General features: G+C 44.8%; 1 protein-coding gene across 4 annotated transcripts in view; it reads right to left on the minus strand.

The window, feature by feature from the left end:
• Window positions 1–12,975, minus strand: part of LOC106610817 (runt-related transcription factor 3-like) — a 70,639-nt gene that overhangs the window by 26,435 nt on the left and 31,229 nt on the right. For 2 of the 4 annotated variants that reach the window (XM_014210429.2, XM_014210425.2), the window contains exons 4-5: window positions 12,772–12,928; window positions 11,419–11,538 (exon numbers count right to left, since the gene is read on the minus strand). In XM_014210429.2, the coding sequence (XP_014065904.1) occupies window positions 11,419–11,538; window positions 12,772–12,928 (277 nt within the window). The remainder of the gene's footprint in view (window positions 1–11,418; window positions 11,539–12,771; window positions 12,929–12,975) is intronic. The other 2 variants (XM_045723432.1, XM_014210427.2) reach the window with 1 other exon arrangement.

Below are 12,975 nucleotides of genomic sequence, written 5' to 3' on the forward strand. Positions count from 1 at the left end.
TGGCAGGGAGTGTGTGGCGACACACTGTACTGTACTTCCAGTAGAGGGTTTGGCCAGCCATGAGAGAGAACTATAGGAGCAGAGCTGAGGCTTCATTAGGACCATGCCTGGTGCTCATTACCCCAAACCCCACAGTTACTGTTAACACCACTAATCAACTCACATGGTCGACTCTAGCTCTCCTCTCTTCCCCCTCTTCAGTCCCAACTTCCTCTATGTCTGTCCCCTCTTTCTCCTTTTCTCTCTCTCTCCCTCTCATTTACATTTTTTTTATAGAAGAGAAAACTTCAGCAGTTTCCCATCTGGAAGCTAACACAGTTTATACAGTATACACAACCTTCCTCCTGTTTTCTTCTGTTAGATATCATCACCACTATACGCCTCAGAGAGAGGAAATGGATTGGTGCGATGGAGGGAGAATGGATGATTGGCTTTTCTAGTCCCTGTCTTGGCCTTGGTTAAGAGACCGACAGAGCCCATGGCCTGCTTGCTGTTCAACGCAGTGTTTAAACCTCTTTTCAGGTCTGACCCCAGCTTTTCCATGAGTGTGTCTGGTAGATTGCCAGAAGTTGACTCCCACTTTGCAGGGTCTTGACCATGGGTCTCTGTGTACCACAGACCCGTTTCGGAGGGGATTCTGTGGTGGATGAATATTTTATGTGTCAGGGTGCACTTAGGAGAGAATGCACCGTTTTTTTCTCTATGATATCATAACCACAAGATAGAGCTGGGAGATGGAGAACAACGAGGAGGCAGGGATGATGTGGTTCACACACCAGCGCTCAATACATGGAAGAAGTAAAATGGATGCCAGAAGCTGTAGATTTACTAGCTTCCTCTCTAGATGGCTGTTGCATCATCTTACAGCATTATGAGGACTGTGAGGAACACATAAAAAGGTTGATATAAAATGTCTGGTATTAATGATGTACTGAAAATCCATTTCACTGAAAATCTCTTTAGAAATAATGGCTGTGCCCTTCCCACCCAGCGTTTGTGTTTTTTTGGTTGTTGGGCCCAATACAATACCATTTTATCAGCAGATTAACTAAAGGCATAGGGCCTTGATGTCCCCAATGTTTTTAGTGTTCTTCAGAACATGTTGATAGGTTCAAGTATAACAGATAAGATACATCAGTGTGGGAAACTGACCCTGTGACTGGTCCTTTTGAATTGAAACACTGAAGAGCAAAATGATCAACCCTGATCGCCTACAAATTGCATTGAGCCACAAGGAGCAGGATGATTAAGGTTAGTATTTGGGAATTCTAGAGCTGTGCCTATGCAACTCTTACTCAGAGCTCACAACCCCTTCAGACGAGCCAATCTCAGCAAGTCCCGCCCTAACCCTCTAAAGCCCATATCAGTGGAACACATAGACAGTGTTTGCTCAGAGAGTGCTAATGACAGCTCATAAACACGGCCGGGTCCAGCTGAATGATCACCCGATACAGCTTTTTTTCTAACATTGAAAGAAAGAAACATATGTTCCCTTCCAAAGAGAGACACATTAAACACAAGCTTTTTTTAGTAAAGGGCTGGGCAAGTTTTCAGGGGCAAAGTGAAACTCTATCTGGACTGCAAAGGGCAATACGTGCCTTGGCCTGGACCCAGGGCTGTGCTGAATATATTTGAAGTGTAAATATTTGTATTCGTCATATAAATGGACTTGAAAGGCACTTGATAACAGACTAGAATTGGTTGAGTGCCTATATCAGATTGAAAACGTTTAGTGCACCTCTATAAGGACTATGGGCATTTCCATGTAAATGGACCCAAGTTCATAGGAGCATATAAAATTGGGTGTCAAATGAAAGCTAAGAGTCTATATTTTGGGGAAAGTAAGGCATAGTTACATTTAGAAAAAACATATGCATAAGTAAAGGCTTTGATTTCTGGATAAACAGATTGAAAAGGGGTCTTACCATAAACCAACATATTTTCTAATTTCTGTCCCTCATGAGGGAGGATAATAAAAGTTCACAGAAGTAACAAGTAAAGGTAGGCCTATTAATTGGTTATAGTGTTTTACTGATATACATTTTGTTTATGAATTATTAAGTGATTAAAACTCGTAATTCCATTACCAAATTGGTAACGGAATTACCAAATAATCTGTAATAGAATTACTGCAACTGAATTGGCTACAATGGGAAGTCATGATAGCCACAAACCACAGTTAGGTCACCTGCTACTATCTGTCCTTCCACTGGCATGTTCAGCTAATAGCTGTTTTATTTCTCTTTCTGTCAAACCAAGAGTTAAAAGTCTGAGTCTGGACAACCTCTCTCTCTCTCTCCCTCTCTCTCTCTCTCTCCCTCTCTCTCTCTCTCTGCCTCTCTCTCTGCCTCTCTCTCTCTCACTCTGTCACCTCCCCCATCTCTTACTGACACCTACCCATGAGCCCCCTCTCTTTCCATTTACTATAAACAGCATCCTCACCCACTGGGCACCGACCGACACCGGACGTTGAAATTTAGTCATTCCACCCTGGCCTTGATATTAGCGTCCACAGAAGGACCAGAGCTCTGCCTTTATACAGTATAGGTGTTCATAGTAAGTTAGGTACATTATATGTTGGCACTGTACCAATAGCTGTAGAGCAGAGTTTTGTGTTTGTCGCTCTATTGTTCTGACATGTTGAGGTCAGCCTCTCCCTGTCTGTAGTGTGTGGATACAGCTGCTGAGATGATTCATAGAGTCACAAAAACAACACATACAACTAACATGCTGCTGTTGACTGTGTTCAGTGATGTGTCTGAATATGCGTGTATTAGGGAGGAACCTTTCAAGGCAGCAGGCCTTGTACTTTCTATCCTGAACTATAAACTCTCTCAAACGGTTTCTTCGTCAGTCAGAAACGTCAACCTGCCTCAGAATGACAGTTGAGAGGGTGTTGAAGTGGCGTCAGTCGGGCCGCTAGCAAACTTCCGCTTTGTGTTGGAGCTCGAAGACGTTTCAACATCTGTTGAGCGAAGCATTGCGCACCTGTCTTCCTCTTCCTCCTCTCTTGACTATTTTGCCTCCCGCCTTTCCCTACCCCCTCTGACTTCCCCTTTCACTCTATTACTGGTGCCATCGAGACGCCTGAGGCTTTAGCGATCACACTGTCCCTACAACTCAAATCAATGACAGAGTTGGGTTTTAGAGGCTGTCCAATCATAGATCAGTTTGAGGCTGACCCAGAAGGATGTGAGGTTTATTTCTTAGTAGTGTTTGTGGCTGTCTAGTCTGGCTAAATGAGTTTTACAGACACACACAGAGACACGTAAACACACACACACACACACAATGAACTCTTTTAATGTCTCTTGTTATATATATTGACGTCTGGTGTCCACGTCATGAACTGAATGGATGCATTATTTCAGACTGTAAACTATCACCATGAGACGGAGGGCCTTTAGCAAGTAGTAAATTCCACCATGGGATTCCATGATACTTACGTGGCTGTGACTAGTCGAATGTCACTCTGGCCATGTTGCACACTGAGGTCTGTGTACTGGTGGGATTTCCACAGCCTACACCAATCTATCAGGGGAAGCTTAGCTAAGCCTGGCTCTCTTCCCAGCCTGTTACTGCTGTCTGTCTGTCTGTCTGTCTCCGAGCAGATGCTAGCTATGCTTCCCCTGGGGACCATCCTCAGCCTGAAATCCTCCCGTCTAAAGCAGGGCTGAAAACACACTCACTGCATAAGAGAGAATGTGAGACCGTGATCGAGTCTTCCCGTCTTGATGAAGGGATAAGGCTGTGAGTGTGTTGGTAGTGTAGTTAGAAGTGTAGTTAGAAGTGTGTGTGTGTGTGTGTGTGTGTGTGTGTGTGTGTGTGTGTGTGTGTGTGTGTGTGTGTGTGTGTGTGTGTGTGTGTGTGTGTGTGTGTGTGTGTGTGTGTGTGTGTGTGTGTGTGTGTGTGTGTGTGTGTGTGTGTGTGTGTGTGTGTGTGTGTGATTAGTGAGGAATAGGGGCTATGCCACACAGGGACAGCCCTACAGTGGCGCAGGTCAGGGCAGGCAGTATGAGTGGAGGGGTGTAGGCTAGGCCCCATACAGCCGGATCCACTAACAATAAAGAGAGGCCTGTAGCACTGAGCAATCAGCCCTCTTTTGTCCCACTACACTACTGTATGTGTGTCTCTCCTCTGGGGAGGGGTGATGTGTGTCAGTAGGGCGGAGGCAGTAAAGGTAGATGAGGGGGGTTGTTTTTCAGCACTTCTGCTGCAGAACAGAGAGGGCACTTTTTTGCCCAGGTGACAGATCCTATTAAAGAAATAAGCTGCACTGAGAGTGTTGTTTTAGCTCTGGAGGTGCGAGGCTGTAGGGGTTGCAGGGATGTGTGTGCAGGGGTAGCCAGGGCTTGCTAAGCAGTGAGGTGTTGGTAGGAGGGAGGGAAGGTGTCCTCGCAGATCTGTGTGAAAGGAAAGCAACCATCGTTGTCACATGCGTCAACGCAATGCTAGCAGATGTGTCAAACGGTTTCTTATTCACACCTCGGTGCGCATGAACTTAGCTACGAGCACACACAAGACCCGTCTGCACACACACAAGGCCCGTCTGCACACACACAAGGCCCGTCTGCACACATGCGCGCATGGGTCGCACACACACTGCTCAGTGACAAATGACAGGAAAGTAGACTCCAGATGTGTCAAATGGGAGGTGTGAATTTTCTTGTGTATTTGCGTGTGTGTAAGTGCATATGAATGTTTACAAGCACGAGTTTGTTTTATTGTTGCAATATCATGTTGTTCTACACTTTAATCTTGACTCCGATCAAAGTCAGCAGAGTGCCACAGGAAAAAGCCCTGTCCACATTCTCATAGGGGGAAATTCCAACCCAAGTTAAGCGTGCGTAAATGGAACGTAATTCCTTTTTTATGCCCTTTTCTCTCTACACATATTCTGACCTCGAACTTAAGCATGAGAAAAGCATGCTATTCACCCGCTATTCGTTTGGGTTGAAGATCTAAGAATTGAAGGTTTGGCAGAGGTGTGTCTACAGATATGCCGTATTCTGATCTTGACTTAATGCCCTCATAATTCCACCACCTTTACGTGAGAGGACACCATGAATAAGGTCGAGCAACCTGTAGGTTGTGGAAAAACGCAAACTTTTTTTTTTACGATAGAAATAACACCAATCTCTATGCACTGTAATTTATACATTGATAAGAGCTACTGTATTGATAAGACCTGGGTAAATGAGTAATCCGTTTGGATAAGGGGATTGGAAATATAAATTACAATTATTTCATATCTATTTTACCTTATGATCACTGAAAGTGAATTTCGGCCTCTTTTCCACAGGAAAGTATAAATAGCTGTATTTATTCAGAATTTGAATTGCAGGCCTATGGCTTCATCATTTTTGGGGGATGAAATTTGGAGACCCAAGCCCAGGCTGTAGCCTATGGAAACATGTTCACACTGACAGTAGCGTTGAACCTACAGAGTTGATTTATGCAATGTAGAATGTTTTCATTATATGCCCAGACTTTTTTTTAATGACCATTTCTATCATATGAATAATGAAACACTATCGGTAGCCACCGTCAGTATACCCACATACAGTGTGCAATGACTGTTAGTTTTCTTCAATTTGTAGCCTACTTTTTGCATCATTCCATTCCATTGACCTTTCTTTCCTCCGTCACGTCTGTGTGGTTGTGCCTTATGGCGTATTACATGATGTGCAATAATTAAGGGCGTGTAGCCTATTTGAATAATTATGGAACACAGACCATACCTAGCAGTTTAAACCTGGAGTCTCACAGTTCCGTGATTAATGAGGATTAGGGTAGACTGTTGTTCAACCCCTGTTGTACACTTTTCTATTCCAATATTTCATGGATTGAACAATTGAATATGGCAAATTTCAGGATGAATCAAACCCCTGTATTTTTTATTCAACAATGTATTTTGTCCATGAAGGCTCTCCAACCCTGTTTATGTATGATTCATAAATATTTTCCGAAATAATGTACAAGATCAGAGTATTTTTTTAATCTACCGATTGGTGCTGAAAGGAGATGAATATGCGTGTATTTAGATGGCTTTCTGTCATTGATCCCTATTCTGAACCTGTCTATCGAAAAATGTATTTTTAAAGGCGCACCATATTTAAAGAGGATGGCTTTAGATAAATGTACATACTGAACACACTATTGAATGAAAACTCCACAAGAAAATCTGTTGGCCAGCAAGTGGGAGGGTTTTCAGCTGTTTAATTAAATGTATTCAGCGTGCGCAAGGGAATCATGCCTGCAAAGCCCATTACGCATTTGTATATGTTAAGTCTGAATACCAACTACTGAGAAGTGCTTAAATCAAAACGCGTAAAAAAGGAATAGATTTCCTAAGTCTGAATCGGGCCCATAGTCCAGATCAGACATTAATATGCTATAACAGGCTGGCCAGTGGTTAGTATTTGCTGCCTTTGTTAAAGTGATGTTTGAACCACAGGCTGAAGAGCCAAGGCTTCTCTCCCCCATGTTTACCCAAGGGATTACTGACTCCTCCAGCTCTGGAACCAACATCTCCAAACACCTATTATTTGCTGACTGTTCCTTACCATTAAGTCCCAGAAAAATAAATATGTCAACCGCAGTCATCCACAGCGTTTTCCAGTAAGCCACAGGTACTCCTTCACACTATTCACCCCCTCCCCTCTCTGTAGAAAAACTGTTTGTCATAATGCAGTAAGGGGAAAAACATTCCAAATCATGGGCTATTTATTTGTCTAAATCGAGATCTGAACTTTTATTAAATTAGGTCTAAAAGGTCGTAATGACTCCCTCCTGTATGGGTGAGTGTAAATAAGGAAGAAGCGGTAAACAGAGTGGGCTTATACTTCCCTCCATTGGTAGGTAAACAGGAAAGACGTTTGGGGATGAAAGGGGGCTGAGTTTGGGTATGCAATTTGCCGTGCTTCTCTGTGTTTCTGAGAAAAAGCGCCTAGGTTGCCTCACTTGCACCATCAGGCAGAATTAAAAGTACGGGCAGAGGCCTCTGTAAATAATTCTGTAATTCTTTGCGTGTCCACTTGCTGCGTATGACGTCAGCGAATACAAAGTGAAAATGTTGTTGGAGGAAACCCCCCCCCGGGGCATGTGTGTGCACATCGCGAGGTGTGTGTCCACCCAGACAGGAGCAGACTTGAGCCTATATAACTAACCTGAGGAGTAGAAAGGGGGCATAACAAAGCAGCAGACAATGCTATGTTCGTCCTTTTTTCCTCCATGATAGAAACTCCTGCAGTCATGTCACAACGACTTTCAGAAAAGCAAACAGAGAAACACAGATGGGGAGAACGGAGGAAAAAGAGCCTGTGATTGGCTCTTTCTCTCCGTCTGGACCAGGCTGAGGTATTTAGGCTCATTTGCAGTGCTTTCACAAGGGAGCTTTAGTAGAATTATCTACAGTGGTGTGCGTGTCTGTTTTGTCTGCCTGTTTTTCTCTCTTAGTGTGTGTTTGTGTGTATGGAGGGTTTGGGGGTAGCTGAGAGGTTTGGGGGTAGCTGAGAGGTTTGGGGGTAGCTGAGGCCGAGTGTTTCCCTTTAGGAGGTTGTACTCGATGCTGATGGGTGTATAGGTCGCATCAGCCAGGGTCAAAGAAGCATCACCTCTACCCTGTCAGCCGTAGCTCTCCACTAATGAAGGAACTTAATCAAGCCATGGCTCTACAGGCCTCACCTCGGGCCTCTAACTGGATGGCTGAGGACACTAGCAGATGGAAGTATTATAGCAGAGTCACTGTATACATGGCATATGCCAGCTCCCTCTTGCCCCACTCCTGTACCTAGTCAGAGTGAATGATGTGAATGTTTGTCCCAGAACATAGGTTTCTTCTGAAACCAATCGAACATATTCAATTTACAGACTGCATTCCAGCGGATTTATCAGTCAGTCAGTCAATATTTGCTCTGTTTCTAATCGCAGAAGCCAAGTGTGATGAAGAGACTGAGCCCAGAGAGAGCGCTCGCCATCGCCTCACGTCATTCCAAACAACAGACTCTCTCCATACCTCCGGCTTGACTGGCCTTAGAAATGTGTGTCCTTTATGTCTTTTATGTCTTTAGCAGCCCATGTCCAATTCCACATCAGATGACATCACGGGCCTCTTAAATGAGGTGTTTTTCCTCTTTGACATAAGTGCTGCTGCTATGTCACTGTGTCTGCAGGTTGTGCATCTGGGAGTTTTAGTGAGGATGGCTGGGCTGGCGAGGTAGTTAGGCAGGAAAGCACCCAATGTCAGACAGACGTGACACTTTTTTCTCTCCTGGCACTGATACACCTGTAGGCTTTTTCAAAAACACCCATCTCCATTTCAACATCAAAGTGGCCTTTGAGATAGCAATTGGCACCGAGGGCGAACCTTTCATGTGATTTGTGGAGCATAGGCGTGGCCGAGCTGCTGACTTAGGGTATGGACACACCTGGCAGGTGCACACACACACACACACACACACACACACACACACACACACACAGCTGTGTGCACATGAACACATTACCACTCGCCTCTCTTTGTTTACTATGAAGAGAGACTGCACTGTCAAGAAAAATAGCAACGCAAATGTCTTTGTCCATTTGCATTCTTTGTACAGTCTGTGTGCCAAATGCAAATAGAATCTACCTGCCCACCCTCCCCATACTCTCCTCAACCTTCTGAAGCTGTGTGAACACACCCAACAGAATAAATATTGGCAACAAAACACAGCAATGATCAAGTGAATTCTGTAGAAGTACAATGCTGTGTGTGGGAAAGAGTGTGGTAGTATCAGGATAGAGAGCAGTAAAGGGCCTGCTATGACTGAATGCATGCATGTGCATACACATGTCTCTGTTTGCATGTATGCAAGTTGATGAACTGTACACACAGTGTAGTGCACCATGGCTGCCTCTGTTGCCTCTCACCTAGGGTTGAGCTACGAAAAACAAATGGTCCTCTTCCTCTGTTTTTCTCATAGTCATGTATGTTCTCAGCCCAGCCCTGCGTCCCTCGTCTCTGGTGAGTTCCTCTTTCTCAGGAACTGATTAACTCTGGGTGAGATACATAAAGTACTAACAGCCCTTCCCCTCTGAGGATATGTGACGGGTGATGTCATCACACAGAGAGAGAAGACGGAGGCTAAATACGGTTAGGGGATTAATTCAGCTGAACTCGGTGGGGAGGAGAGGGGAGAGAGAGAGGAAAGGGGGGGAGGGAAAGGTGGGTGGGGGGGCAACTGCATGCGAGCAGCGACAGGGAGGGTCTCAACACTTCAGTCATATCTCTCTTCCTATCGCACGTCTTCCTTCTCTCTCTCTGATCATCAGCAGAACATTGACGTACACAAAGCTGCTTCTCAGAAAGCACAGGGTGGCTCTAATGAAAGAGACTGTGCTGTACGGTTCACTTAGTAAAATGTTGCTCATAGGCCTACTGTACAACAAGTGAAGAGATTTTGGGACGAAGTGACACAAAAGCAACATAGTGTATTTGAGGGGAAGGGGAGAAGGGAGGAAAACGTCTAATACTTTCAACATTAGTTGGAAAAAATGATGTGTGCCTGCAAAGCATTTGTGTGTGTGTGTTTGTGTGTATGGGTTTTGGATCATGCTGTGTGAGGTGAGCGTTGTGTGTTTGGCAGATCATTGCCGCAGGGGAGCTTCCTTCCTGTCCGTCAGGTTTCCTAGCTGGATCTGTAAACGTTAATAAAACGCCTCCCTCCCCCTGTACCAGCCTCTTTGCTGGCAGCCATGGAAATGCAGGCCCTACAGAAACACACAGTAAAGCCCTGAGAAGCCCGACCCGCTCTACTCTGCTAGCCAGCCAACCAACCAGGGTACAGGCTCTCATTCATCACACAATGGGATAGAGGGATGGTCATCTGCTGTGATAGTATACTTAAACTCATATGCAGACAGCTGGTTAACTGAGGATATCATAAAGTCTGTGTGTGTTTAGAATTTTTGATGTATTTTTTTTTTTACACTGAAATATTTAGGAAGGAATACTGTAAGGATTGTCATTATAAAGGACAAATGGGGTGGTGCCATTCTCTATTTGAGTCCACTCATATCATCCTTTTAAACCTTAACACAAAATTCCCCTTCCCTAAATTAAACCATGTCACTGTATAGCAGGATGGGGCCTGGCCACCAGGGTGTATAGTGAATAAAAAGTCCACTCTGATGCCTTGAGTGCAGACATGACATGTAGACAGAGAGGAGACTGCTTTATCGTATGTGCACGCTTGTTTCTAACTACAGGAAGCCAACACACAGCCTGTTTTTCTTCAGCAGTGCATGCACGCAGACACAAACAAAATGCAGTACATATAATTTACTACATACAGACATAGCCAGCAACTCTATCACATTTCACACAAACACAAAGGATATTATTATCTATTCCTCCCCCTTCCCTTTCTCCACACTGTTCTCCTCCATTTTCAACGCCTCCTCAAATAGCCTCCAGCCTGGCAGGCGATGCGCCACCCCTCGCCCTTCACCCCCTCGCCCCTTGCTAGGATCCCCATGTCCCCTCTATGTGGCATACAGAACCTCCTGGCTCCCTGCATTGGCCAGCTGGTCGGTTTTGACTGGGCTGAATCCACCCTATCCCAAATAAGCGTAGCAAATTCACCCATCCGGGGCAGCCACGAAAAACCTGTACAGTAGAACCATAATAAACACGATTTCTCAACAGGAAGGGTCATTAAACCCTATACCCATCTGATCTGACTGGTGTCAGCCATGCATGGTCACACACACACACACCAGCAGGCTTTAGCGGTTGACTCATCCTTGTAACACAATCCTCCAGTCTTTCACATGATCACACATTAAACCACTTTGATATGCATCACTACAGAATGATGGCTCTAACGGCTTTAGCATATTGGGCTAAATCTGTTAGCATAAACCATCTCTTTAAGAGTATTAAGTCAAGGAGCCACTTATGTGGTCACCCAGGTATGACCATCTGACCAGAGGCAGCAGGGTGAGGCCATAAGCGTTTACACACAGCTCTTCTTAGCGGTCTCTGATTACGCACTAATACACTTTACTGTTTCCTCTGACAGTGCCACTCCCCACACCCTAATACCACACAGACACGAACACTGCTGCACCATCCAACACACAGCGTTGTCTCCCATTGACTGCAATTGCTGGTCGTCTGTTGTTGATCCTCCCACACACTGACCGTACACACACACACACACACACACACTCATGGACACGCACTCACACGGCTATATTTTCTTGTATCATCTGCATATGACTCATGTATCTCTTTTAGTCTCCAATGATGGCACCCTGTTCTCTCATCCCCTACACCAAGAATAGCCTCTCTCTCTCTCTCTGTGAATCCCTCTACACACAGCTCCTGATATAGCAGTACATTAGACTTCTGACAAGACAAATATTCTCATGTACCCTGTAAGTACTCACGTCTGGGTTCCCTGGGCCCATCCACAGTCACTTTAATGGCACGGTGGTAGGTGGCCACCTGAGGGGGACCGGTGAAGACGGTGATGGTCAGAGTGAAGCTCTTTCCTGGGTTAGACAGAATAGAGAGGGACTTGGTAAGTGAAATGCATCAGTAGGACATAGATTCAGGAGGAACATCGTGTGAGGGTTTATAGGCTTGGTTAATTCATTGTGGAAATAAACAGATTTTTGTGGAACAAACACTTTGGTAATAACCACCACAGTCAACTTGCTGAATTAAAATTGCCTTCTGATATGCCTCCCTTTTAAGTTTGTGAATTAAAGGGACCACCTCTTTGATGAGCTGAAATGTTGGCATGATTTGAATTATTGAGAGAATGTGTTCCAGATTCTCCGAAAGGCTTACAGCAACAGTTTATTGTTCAACGAGGCCGATTGTTGCACGAGCATCCTTGAGCTCTCCATCTGCATGAAAGGCGTGGGGAGAGCGCTGGATCATGCAACGGTCCGTTTTTCATCTCAGGCTATGAAGCGGCGCTTTAATAAAAACAAGGCATGGCCTATCTTGTTAAAGAGACTGTTGGGGAAAAAGGAATCCTGGGGTGGGATAATTGACTACAAAAATGAAAGAAACTACTAGAGCGTTTTGCATTCATCAGTCGGCAACCTTTTAAAGTGGGAATGCGCGGGCCAGGAGGAAGGAGAGGGAAGAGAGACGGTTCTGGTGGAATGTCAGTTATGTGAGCGCTAGTTTTTAAAGGTGTGTAAACAAGCAAGTCCCAAGCCTTGAATTGAATATTCTGGTCCAGGCATTTTAGTGATTTGGACATGTAAAGACAATGGTAAAATGTTCATATAATATACAGGCTGCGGCTACCAACCAGATCATCTATTGAGAGGGACGTGCGTGATGGTCAATTATAGAAAGAACTGTGGTAATGCCTCAGCATTAGGCTGTAGTTTGAAATTGGACTTCGCTCTTTGTCCATTAAGCATTATCAAACGAAATATTAACATTTGGAATAATTATATTGTGCTCTGGATTTCCTCTCTTCCAATAAACACTGGTAATGGTGGTGCGCTCTTTAAAGCTATTACACCAGGAGATGAATTTCGACTTGGTTTTCATCTGATTCTCACGTCCCCTGACCTTTTTATTTTATCCATTAATTTATTTGATCACTTTCTTTGTTTAAAATCGATTACCAAAATGAGGTGTACTCAGGCTATAGTTTTGCAAGTCAGTGCAATGACGCATGCAGGGAGGTGTTTTGTATGTGAAGTAAACTCTTCATTATTAATGATGTAAGATAGAGGTGCGTGTCTCCTTCCGCTCACCTCGTCCGCTCCTGCCCACGAACCGCAGGTCGTTAAAGCGGGCGACCTGGTTCTTCATCACCGCAGACGCGTTTCTAAGCTCCGCTGAGTAGTTCTCGTCGTTCCCCGCCATCACTGTGACCAATGTCCCGTCGGGCACATCACCGAGTGCGACAACCTGTGAGAACACAACGCGGTCAACCTGGATCACCATGCTGAACAAAC

Source organism: Salmo salar, chromosome ssa09 (assembly GCF_905237065.1).
Source record: "Salmo salar chromosome ssa09, Ssal_v3.1, whole genome shotgun sequence".
Lineage (NCBI taxonomy): Eukaryota > Metazoa > Chordata > Actinopteri > Salmoniformes > Salmonidae > Salmo > Salmo salar.